Raw genomic sequence first — 11955 nt, forward strand, 5'->3', positions numbered from 1 at the left:
AAATCAAATAAAAAAATTGCACCACCAACTAACCCTACACACATATACCAAAGTATATTTGTTTACATAACACTTGGCTTCATCACAAACAAAATAGACTGATATTGTTTAAAATGCCTTTATTTTTGATCACGGCATTTTTAATTGAAGCAAAAGCTAAACTCAGACGTTTCGGCATCATGGCCTTAGTCAAGGAGTAACAAAGAAACATGTCTTCTTTTGAGCAAACCAGGTTCCCATCAGCCCTGATTACTGAGTGGTTACACATTAGTCATCGGTGGACACCACATAGTGTAAACAGCAATAGGTAATATACATTCTAAATAGATATATCAAAACACATATTAAGATTAGAAGGATTAGAGGTCTAAGTGGTTCTTGCCTTGAATATGGAAGGACACAAATGTATTTCTCACCATTTCTGTAGGGTCAATAATTTGCTATAACTACTTTGTGGTGTGTTTTTAGCCCTATTACCATTTTCTATGTTTTGTGGTTCATAGTTGTTGCCATCTCGTGAGCTTTGTAGTATGGCTCTTCTCACTATATATGTTTTTGTCCTTCCATATTCAATTGTTACATTTTTTTGTGTGTTGTTGCTGTTTTGCACCCCAGTATCTCTACTTGCACATCATCATCTGCACATCTATCACTCCAGTGTTAATGCTAAATTGTAATTATTTCGCCTCTATGTCCTATTTATTGCCTTACCTCCCTAACCTTACTACATTTGCACACACTGTACATAGACTTTTCTATTGTGTTATTGACTGTACGTTTGTTTATCCCATGTGTAACTCTGTTGTTGTTTTTGTCGCACTGCTTTGCTTTATCTTGGCCAGGTCACAGTTTTAAATGAGAACTTGTTCTCAACTCGCCTACCTGGTTAAACAATGGTGAAATAAAAAGGCCATAGCTACTTAGACCTTTCTACTGCTTCTAACCTCAATATGCATTTTGATAGTGTATATATATTTAGAATGTATATTACCTATTGCTTTTCACTGTTTACTATGTGGTTACTCTGTAACCACCCCTTCTAATCAGGGCTGATGGGAACATGATTTGTTCAAAAGAAGACATGCTCTCATTGTTTCGTTACTCCCTGACCAAGGCCATGATGCCAAAACATAGTGATAATGCTGCAGGGCCTTTCTCCGACCAATCCTCTTGAACGTGAGGACAGTTTCCTTGGTTACCAGTGAGCATGCCTCTCCTTGGCGACCACCTCCAAGAACTGGGAGTGGCTTGCATAGAGGGATAGGACGGAGTCAAGGTCGATCCAGTGGACTTGCCCGGCATCATCTCCCGCTTGCAATGGGAGCTCGCTCACACTGTTACCTAGGTATCCAGAGCAAAAATCTACATTTCAGAGAACTGCAATGTGTGTACAAATAAAGAGCAGAATGGGGAAAAATGTACAGGATAAGGAAACATGTTGCATGCTATCCTGCTGTGAGAATAGCCAAATCCTCATTGTTTTCATTGAATTTAGTCAACATTTTTCCTGCATAGGTAAGACTGCCTTAACTTGTTGTTGATCAGAGTCTATAATATCGTAAGTCTAATCATTGATTTACCTGTATCATCATGGAAGTTGACAGCAACCGTTTCCATCCAAGAGTTGTCATTATTTCTTGGGTCATCTACATAGCCCTTATAAACCTGAGAAGTAGATGAAGGACAGAGAGAGAGAGAAAGAAAAGAAGTGTTTTATGTCAACTACACAAACAAATACAAAATGAAAATAAATATGAGGATAAATTCTTTCTAGCCTGCTGACCTCCAGACCCGGCGAGTTGAACAGCTGAGTGATGCGCTCGTGGATCCGCTCTCTGTCCTGGGGGGAAGCTGCCAGGGAGTTCAGAGCCTCCTCAGAGAACTCACGCTGCAGGGTGAGGGACACCAGCTCCCCCGGGTCTACCATACCCTACACACTCAAACACACGTCATCGTCCATAAGAATACAGTGAGGTGTAGAGCCATGGTTGACGCCCTATGCTCCCAAGAAGGCCAAGATGATACAGATGTTCAGAGCAGGTGAGGAAGAGGAGAGAGGACTAGGTGAGCAAGAGGAGGGAGTAGCAGGTGAGAGAGGAGGAAATAGCTTTTTTTGGGGTATTATTATGAATAATCGTTTTACCTTTATTTCACTAGGCAAGTCGGTTAATAACAAATTCTTATTTACAATGACGGCCTACCAAAAGGCCTCCTGCGGGGAAGGGCTGGGATTAAAATTAAATACTACAGGACAAAACACACATCAGGACAAGAGAGACACCACAACATAAAGATAGACCTAAGACAACAACATACCATGGCTGCAAACATGACAACACAGCATGGTAGCAACACAACATGGCTGCAGCACAAAACATAGTACAAACATTATGGCACAGACAACAGCACAAAAGGCAAGAAGGTGGAGACAACAATACATCACGCGAAGCAGCCACAACTGTCAGTAAGAGTGTCCATGATTGAATCTTTGAATGAAGAGATGGAGATAAAACTGTCCAGTTTCAGTGTTTGTTGCAGCTCGTTCCAGTCGCTAGCTGCAGCGAACTGAAAAGACAAGTGACCCAGGGATGTGTGTGCTTTGGGGACCTATAACAGAATGTGACTGGCAGAACGGGTGTTGTATGTGGAGGATGAGGGTTAGACAGATGAGGGAGGAAGGAAGGAGTTTAAAGAATCCCACTGACCCCTGGGATGGCCCATTCCCCACAGTCTCTCCTCTTGATGGACACAAACTGCAAAACTGGCAGTTTGGACACTGGGTGCGACACTTGCTGTCCAGCTGAGTCTCTTTTCCACCTGTAGGGCGGTGACACATACAGTAGCGACAGGTTAAACTACGGAACCTACAGTACGCAAATCTACCCCTAACTCCATAGGCCAGGGGTATTCAACTCTTACCTTACGAGGTCCGGAGTCTTGTTTTTTTTTAGTTCTACCTGATAATTAATTACACATCCGGTGTCCCTGGTCTAAATCATTAATTGCACACACATGATTAGAGGGGAACAATTTAAAAAAATGCAGTGGCACGGGCTTCGAGGTCCAGAGTTGAGTTTGAGGGTCATAGGCACTTCTGAGAGAGATGTACAGTTGAAGTCGGAAGTTTACATACACTTAGGTTGGAGTCATTAAAACTAATTTTTCAACCACTCCACAAATGTCTTGTTAACAAACTATAGTTTTGGCAAGTCGGTTAGGACATCTTATTTGTGCATGACACAAGTAATTTTTCCAACAATTGTTTACAGACAGATTATTTAAATTACAATTCACTGTATCACAATTCAAGTGGGACAGAAGTTTACATAAACTATGTTGACTGTGCCTTTAAACAACTTCGAAAATTCCAGAAGATGATGTCATGGCTTTAGAAGCCTCTGATAGGCTAATTGACATCATTTGAGTCAATTGGAGGTGTACAGGTGGATGAATTTCAAGGCCGACCTTCAAACACAGTGCCCCTTTGCTTGACATCATGGGAAAATCAAAAAGGAATCGGCCAAGACCTCAGAAAAAAAATGTAGACCTCCACAAGTCTGGTTCATCCTTGGGAGCAATTTCCAAATGCCTGAAGGTACCACATTCATCTGTACAAACAATAGTACGCAAGTACACTGCTCAAAAAAATAAAGGGAACACTTAAACAACACAATGTAACTCCAAGTCAATCACACTTCTGTGAAATCAAACTGTCCACTTAGGAAGCAACACTGATTGACAATACATTTCACATGCTGTTGTGCAAATGGAATAGACAACAGGTGGAAATTATAGGCAATTAGCAAGACGCCCCCAATAAAGGAGTGGTTCTGCAGGTGGTGACCACAGACCACTTCTCAGTTCCTATACTTCCTGGCTGATGTTTTGGTCACTTTTGAATGCTGGCAGTGCTTTCACTCTAGTGGTAGCATGAGACGGAGTCTACAACCCACACAAGTGGCTCAGGTAGTGCAGCTCATCCAGGATGGCACATCAATGCGAGCTGTGGCAAGAAGGTTTGCTGTGTCTGTCAGCGTAGTGTCCAGAGCATGGAGGCGCTACCAGGAGACAGGCCAGCACATCAGGAGACGTGGAGGAGGCCGTTGGAGGGCATCAACCCAGCAGCAGGACCGCTACCTCCGCCTTTGTGCAAGGAGGAGCACTGCCAGAGCCCGAGCCCTGCAAAATGGCCTCCAGCAGGCCACAAATGTGCATGTGTCTGCTCAAACGGTCAGAAACAGACTCCATGAGGGTGGTATGAGGGCCCGACGTCCACAGGTGGGGGTTGTGCTTACAGCTCTGGCATTTGCCAAAGAACACCAAGATTAGCAAATTCACCACTGGCGCCCTGTGCTCTTCATAGATGAAAGCAGGTTCACACTGAGCACATGTGACAGACGTGACAGTCTGGAGACGCCGTGGAGAACATTCTGCTGCCTGCAACATCCTCCAGAATGACCGGTTTGGCGGTGGGTCAGTCATGGTGTGGGGTGGCATTTCTTTGGGGGGCCGCACAGCCCTCCATGTGCTCGCCAGAGGTAGCCTGACTGCCATTAGGTACCGAGATGAGATCCTCAGACCCCTTGTGAGACCATATGCTGGTGCGGTTGGCCCTGGGTTCCTCCTAATGCAAGACAATGCTAGACCTCATGTGGCTGGAGTGTGTCAGCAGTTCCTGCAAGAGGAAGGCATTGAAGGAAGGCTATGGACTGGCCCGCCCGTTCCCCAGACCTGAATCCAATTGAGCACATCTGGGACATCATGTCTCGCTCCATCCACCAACGCCCCGCTGCACCACAGACTGTCCAAGAGTCGGCGGATGCTTTAGTCCAGGTCTGGGAGGAGATCCCTCAGGAGACCATCTGCAACCTCATCAGGAGCATGCCCAGGCGTTGTAGGGAGGTCATACAGGCACGTGGAGGCCACACACACTACTGAGCCTCATTTTGACTTGTTTTAAGGACATTACATCAAAGTTGGATCAGCCTGTAGTGTGGTTTTCCACTTTAATTTTGAGTGTGACTCCAAATCCAGACCTCCATGGGTTGATAAATTTGATTTCCATTGATAATTTTTGTGTGATTTTGTTGTCAGCACATTCAACTATGTAAAGAAAAAAGTATTTAAGAAGAATATTTCATTCATTCAGATCTAGGATATGTTATTTTAGTGTTCCCTTTATTTTTTTGAACAGTGTATAAACACCATGGGACCATGCAGCCATCACACCGCTCAGGAAGGAGATGCGTTCTGTCTCCTAGAGATGAACGTACTTTGGTGTGAAAAGTGCAAATCAATCCCAGAACAACAGCAAAGGACCTTGTGAAGATGCTGGAGGAAACAGGTACCAAAGTATCTATATCCACAGTAAAACTAGTCCTATATCGACATAACCTGAAAGGCCGCTCAGCAAGGAAGAGGCCGCTCTGCAAGGAAGAGGCCACTGCTCCAAAACCGCCATAAAAAAGGCAGACTACATTTTGCAAAGATCGTACACTTTGGAGAAATGTCATCTGGTCTGATGAAACAAAAATAAAACTGTTTGGTCAGCAATCCAAGCGGCCCACGCTTGGATTGCGTCCTACCTGACAGGTCGCTCCTACCAGGTGGCGTGGCGAGAATCTGTCTCCTCGCCACGCGCTCTCACCACTGGTGTCCCCCAGGGCTCTGTTCTAGGCCCTCTCCTATTCTCGCTATACACCAAGTCACTTGGCTCTGTCATAACCTCACATGGTCTCTCCTATCATTGCTATGCAGACGACACACAATTAATCTTCTCCTTTCCCCCTTCTGATGACCAGGTGGCGAATCGCATCTCTGCATGTCTGGCAGACATATCAGTGTGGATGACGGATCACCACCTCAAGCTGAACCTCGGCAAGACGGAGCTGCTCTTCCTCCCGGGAAGGACTGCCCGTTCCATGATCTCGCCATCACGGTTGACAACTCCATTGTGTCCTCCTCCCAGAGCGCTAAGAACCTTGGCGTGATCCTGGACAACACCCTGTCGTTCTCAACTAACATCATGGCGGTGGCCCGTTCCTGTAGGTTCATGCTCTACAACATCCGCAGAGTACGACCCTGCCTCACACAGGAAGCGGCGCAGGTCCTAATCCAGGCACTTGTCATCTCCCGTCTGGATTACTGCAACTCGCTGTTGGCTGGGCTCCCTGCCTGTGCCATTAAACCCCTACAACTCATCCAGAACGCCGCAGCCCATCTGGTGTTCAACCTTCCCAAGTTCTCTCACGTCACCCCGCTCCTCCGCTCTCTCCACTGGCTTCCAGTTGAAGCTCGCATCCGCTACAAGACCATGGTGCTTGCCTACGGAGCTGTGAGGGGAACGGCACCGCAGTACCTCCAGGCTCTGATCAGGCCCTACACCCACTGCGTTCATCCACCTCTGGCCTGCTCGCCTCCCTACCACTGAGGAAGTACAGTTCCCGCTCAGCCCAGTCAAAACTGTTCGCTGCTCTGGCCCCCCAATGGTGGAACAAACTCCCTCACGACGCCAGGACAGCGGAGTCAATCACCACCTTCCGGAGACACCTGAAACCCCACCTCTTCAAGGAATACCTAGGATAGGATAAGTAATCCTTCTCACCCCCCTTAAATGATTTAGATGCACTATTGTAAAGTGGCTGTTCCACTGGATGTCAGAAGGTGAATTCACCAATTTGTAAGTCGCTCTGGATAAGAGAGTCTGCTAAATGACTTAAATGTAATGTAAATGATAATGACCATTGTTATGTTTGGAGGAAAAAGAGAGAGGCTTGCAAGCCGAAGAATACCATCCCAACCGTGAAGCACGTGGTGGCAGCATCATGTTGTGGGGGTGCTTTGATGCAGGAGGGACTGGTGCACTTCACAAAATAGATGACATCATGAGGGAGGAAAATTATGTGGATATATTGAAGCAACATCTCAAAACATAAGTTAGGAAGTTAAAGCTTGGTCGCAAATGGGTCTTACAAATGGACAATGACCCCAAGCATACTTCCAAAGTTGTGGCAAAATGGCTTGAGGACAACAAAGTCAAGGTATTGGAGTGGCCATCACAAAGCCCTGATGTCAATCCCATAGAAAATTTGAGGGCAGCAGTGACAAAGTGTGTGTGAGCAAGGAGGCCTACAAACCTGACTCAGTTACACCAGCTCTGTCAGGAGGAATAGGCCAAAATTCACACTACTTTGTGGAAGGCTACCCAAAACGTTTGACCCAAGTTAAACAATTTAAAGGCAATGCTACCAAATACTAATAGTGTATGTAAACTTCTGACCCACTGGGAATGTGATGACAGAAATAAAAGCTGAAATTAATTCTCTCACCTATTATTCTGACATTTCACATTCTTAAAATAAAGTGGTTATCCTAACTGACCTAAAACAGTGAATTTTTACTAGGGTTAAATGTCAGGAATTGTGAAAAACTGAGTTTAAATGTATTTGGCTAAGGTGTATGTAAACTTCCGATTTCAACTGTATATCTTTCCCTAGGGGGTAGGGGTGGCCAACATTGGGCACGGGAGTTGGTTTGACTTTAAAGAGAGTTTGTGGGAAGGTCAGGTTAAGTTATCTGAAAAGTAGATGTATAGCTTAAGAGATGATGGAATAACGTGGGAAAGTTACCTGGTAACAATGGGATCTGCTGCGTGATTGGGTCCCCACCGTCCCAGCAAACCTCTCCCAGTCAAACCAGTGCGGCCGCGAGGATTTCTATAGGAGGACAAGAGTTAGCTTACGTATGATGAATTGCTACACATTAAATTATTTAAAATTGATATGAGGTCATATACATGTAGAACTCTGTAGCAAAACACTGCTTAGTAACATGCTGCAGAATGCTAGCTTATCATTGGCTAGTCAATGCTTGAATAGGGTCACACATTTGCCATAGTTGCTTCTGACAGCTCATGTCAAGCAGGCATTATGTTGGAGATTGTAAAGATACACTCAGCAAGATGACATCAGCTTCAACAGAATTCATATCTGCTAAGAATGATTTTCTTGGAGATTTCCACAATTTGAGACAACAAATGGCATCCTTGGCATATTTGAATGCGGTTGATGTTGTCTGTAAGTAGGAAGTTGTGTATTAAGGTGTAATCTTGCTGAGGATCACCATTGTATAACTGTGTTGGATGAAGGCTCACAGTGGCATGCCTTGCTCCACTCTGTAGTCTCCCTCGTGACTCCGCCTGTCCACATTGCCATCCAGAGCATTAAACCGTGGGGAGAAAGACCTGTGAAATAATACAACATTGTAAAAATACTTAATAATCGTCAATAATGAACTAATCAGTTATAACCACATGTCAGTAAAACAGATGAGAAAATTAATTTGAAACCCTCTCTCTCTCACTCACCTGATGTCCTGATCGGCCCATACAGGCTTGATGAGCACAGATGGGGCAGTGTAGCCCACTGGTCTGTACTGGGGCCAATCAGTATTCCAGTCAACTTTGTCATCAGGCACTGGGAACCGCTGTGTCTCTGAGCCGGGGTACTTTGGGCATCTGGCCTTGTTGTGAGGGGCCGAGCAGGGCATGGTGAAGACACTGGGCGGTAGCACACACAGACTACAGGCACTGGTACTGAGGCTTTTACTAACTCTGGCAATAAACTGGTCAGGAGTGAATGAGGTGAGAGGCCTGGGGAGGGAGAGAGATTTAACATCTACAAGTAACATTTTAAGTCATCTTAGCATTCTATGACAATAGTAACATAAAACAGGGAGTAGCTACAATGCAGAGAAAAAGGCAGAAGTTGAAAAGAACAGATAACTACCTAATGATACGAATAGAATAATCATAGGTCTCCAAAATTACTCCAGTAAGATTCCATACCTGATTCCCGAGGTGCAGAGGCAAAATGGAAATCCTAAAAGGCTAAGTGCTATTCGAATCGGCCCAACCCAGTTCCGTCCCACTCGTATCATAACCAGTCAGTCAACACAGTACAGGCCTGTATACACATTGATAATGCTGCAGTAACCAGGAAATAAAGAAAGTCCGCTGCTATGCTTTTTTTTAAAGGAGCGCACTGAATCGTATAGGAATATTTCAGTGTTGTTGCGGACGGCGCAATCATAAATAATTTTGAAGCTGCCTTTGCTCATATGATTCGATGTTTAATTCAGTTTCAACACACTGTACCACAGATACACCACAGCCTTTCGTTTCCAATGTGACAAATGTGGGCAGAAAAAACGAGGGGGCGGGGGGCAGAGCCAAGCACAAGCTAGCGAGTTCCTATTGTCGCGTTCTAGCAGGCATTTGCATATTTCTGCTTAGGGAACTCCTACTCTGTGAAGTGCGCGTGTGAAGTGAAACGTTTTATCGATGAGAAAATTAGCACAATGTCTGCCAAAATCCATCTTCTCCCACTGCCGGACACTTGGCTTCCTATCATCACCATATGTGGTAGTGAGTGGATACCCGGATGCTTCACACCTAAAGGTGTGGTGAAATATCTTGCTCATTGTTCTATGTGTGACTGTACTGTCTTTAGTTTCAATCCGTGTTTCTGCTTCCGCATGTCGTCATAACGTGATCGGCCAGTCTGCACTTTGATCACAAAAATAAAACAATAAGCCAGATGTTTCACCGGATGTATGAATCTGAAGCATCCGGTTAGCATTTCCACTTGGTGGCGTAGACACGAGAGGGATCAGAGAGGAAGAGAGGCCCAACTCGGCGGAAAATCTGTCTCCCTCCAGCAGGTGGCGTTTTTCATTGTTTCTCACACCAAGCAAAGAGGTTTCGTATGGAGGTCAATGAGTGTCGAATTTGGTCCCCAAATAGTGTGTCTTATTTGCTACATGAGGTTTATCTGATCAAATAGACGTTTCGTAATGCTTAAGTTGTTACAAGTGTACTAATATAAGTAGGACATGTGACAACCCGGGAAATTTGAGGGAAAAAACCAAACACTTTTAGAGTTGTCTCAAGATGGCTATGCATATTCATGGCATGAGGCTAGTAGCATATAATCTCTCTCCATTGAATACAGGCGGTTCACGTCAACAACCCTCATCGAATATTTAAAAAAGGATTGCAATAATGAGACGTATCCACCAATCCAATGAAAGGACAGCTAGACAGCCCGCCGCCTTGTTGTTAGGGCGGAGATACATGTATCTTGTCAGTTTATCCATAATCTTCGGTGGGATACAGATTTGAGGAAAGAGAAGGAACACCAGACGGATTTGAGGGAAAAAAAGGAACACAAGACGGACGGAGGGGTTTCGATGACGTGAAAGCATAAGAATGGCGCTGTTAAGATCAGAGATTTGTCTCCTGAGTTTACACCTTCGTTCAAGGTGTACATACCTACATCTCCTGTTTTCAAACAAAGTAATATGACTTATAGTGTTTGTGACGCTCACCGTTTGGTGAGACCCGGTGGCAATGGCAAGACTGAGAATACCCTGTTTGTCTTGTAGAGCTTTGATACAGAGTTTCTTTCTGATAAGCTCAGGTAATGTTATATTTGCTATTCTGTGAGGGCCTATGTTTCGAACCCGCTTCGGGGCTTTAGGTGCTAAGGATTCGGACATGTTGCAGCAGTGTGTAGAAGGGAGATCCCACAATGTGAGAAATGTGCAGGAGGGCATAGTCAGAGGGAGTGTACAGTTGGGATAGAGAAAGCTCAGTGTGTCAACTGTGGGGGTGCCCATGCAGCTGGGAATCTGAAGTGAGAGAGAGACAGGTTGAGATTGCCAGAGTCCGATTGGGGAAGAACGTTTCCTAAGCTGAGGCAGTGAAGAGAGTAGAGGATAGCCCAAGGGTGAGTGAGTCGACTGGGAGGCCCACAGTGAGTAGGCCTGAAGAGAGAGAGAGCCAGAGAGGATGACTTATAGTAACGTTGAATTTCTTGCTTTTATAGCCATTGTGATCAACTGCACTGCACTGATGGAGCGGAAATCACAGAAGATAGATGTGTTAGTTGCAGCAGCAGAGAAATATAATGGTGTGAGAGATTTTAGTGCAGAAGATCTACAGGAGGTTTTGAGAAAAGGGGTTCCATCCTCCCAGGCCGACTGGCTGGTGTAGGATTGTTTAGGGCCAAAGTAGTGGGATGGGGTGGTGGGTTTTCGGGGAAAGCGTATAGGTGCAGGGTAAGATGGTGTGGCAATTAAGTTTTTCCCATTCCCCTTTGCCCTGTATTTATTTAGTATTTTTTGTCACAATGTGGAATGCACATTCCGAACTGAAAAAAGCAGCAATATGCCAAACAGCATCTAGTCTTTCCCAGACATTCACAAGAAGAAGAAGGCATTTCCCCTCACCACCGAATATGGTGATGAGAGGATGCCCAGTGGCCAGCAGTGGGAGAAGATGGAGTGAGAGGGATTTTGTCCGTCATTCTGCTAATTTTCTCATCAATAAAACATTTGATCTCAAAACAGTTTTTTGATCCCAATTTATCCCCTGCTTAGTCCCCTACCCTCCCTCCCGATCATGACTAGAAGGGATCCAGTCAAATGTTTTTTGTTGTTGTTGCATTTTAGCTAACCCTAACCCTTTTCCTAACCTTAACATAATTCTCCTAACCTGCTATGTTAATTCTCCTAACCTGCTGCATAAGTTCTCCTAACCTGCTACAAAATGTCAAATCTGATGTGAATTTGACAAAAGCTTCTAGCCATGACCCATCCTCCCAAGCACTTGTGACAGACATTCCTACCTAAGCAATAGGTTGCTTACAAAATTCCCTCTTGTTTTTTTCAGCACTGAGCAAATTTCTGGTCTGCTGCTGAAATTTTGTAAATTATATTACAAAATTTGAGGTAGGCTATATGATCACACCAATAGTAGATCTGTTGTTGTATTACTCATTATTTTTCATTGTATCTTTTTTTATTTAACCTTTATTTAACTAGGCAAGTCAGTTAAGAACAAATTATTATTTACAAATACGGCCTACCAAAGGGCAAAAGGCGTCCTGCGAGTAC

General features: G+C 44.6%; 1 protein-coding gene across 1 annotated transcript; it reads right to left on the reverse strand.

The window, feature by feature from the left end:
- Positions 1-104: 104 nt before the first annotated feature.
- Positions 105-9209, reverse strand: LOC135555985 (ADP-ribose pyrophosphatase, mitochondrial-like). Its single transcript, XM_064988828.1, has 8 exons — positions 8846-9209; positions 8366-8650; positions 8153-8242; positions 7629-7715; positions 2706-2817; positions 1784-1930; positions 1581-1665; positions 105-1341 (listed from the first exon to the last, which is right to left on the reverse strand). The coding sequence occupies exons 1-8, from the start codon at positions 8935-8937 to the stop codon at positions 1196-1198; spliced, it is 1044 nt and encodes a 347-aa protein (XP_064844900.1). The 5' UTR covers positions 8938-9209; the 3' UTR covers positions 105-1195.
- Between the last annotated feature and the right edge of the window lie 2746 nt (positions 9210-11955).

Source organism: Oncorhynchus masou, chromosome 15 (genome assembly GCF_036934945.1).
Source record: "Oncorhynchus masou masou isolate Uvic2021 chromosome 15, UVic_Omas_1.1, whole genome shotgun sequence".
NCBI classification, from domain to species: domain Eukaryota; kingdom Metazoa; phylum Chordata; class Actinopteri; order Salmoniformes; family Salmonidae; genus Oncorhynchus; species Oncorhynchus masou.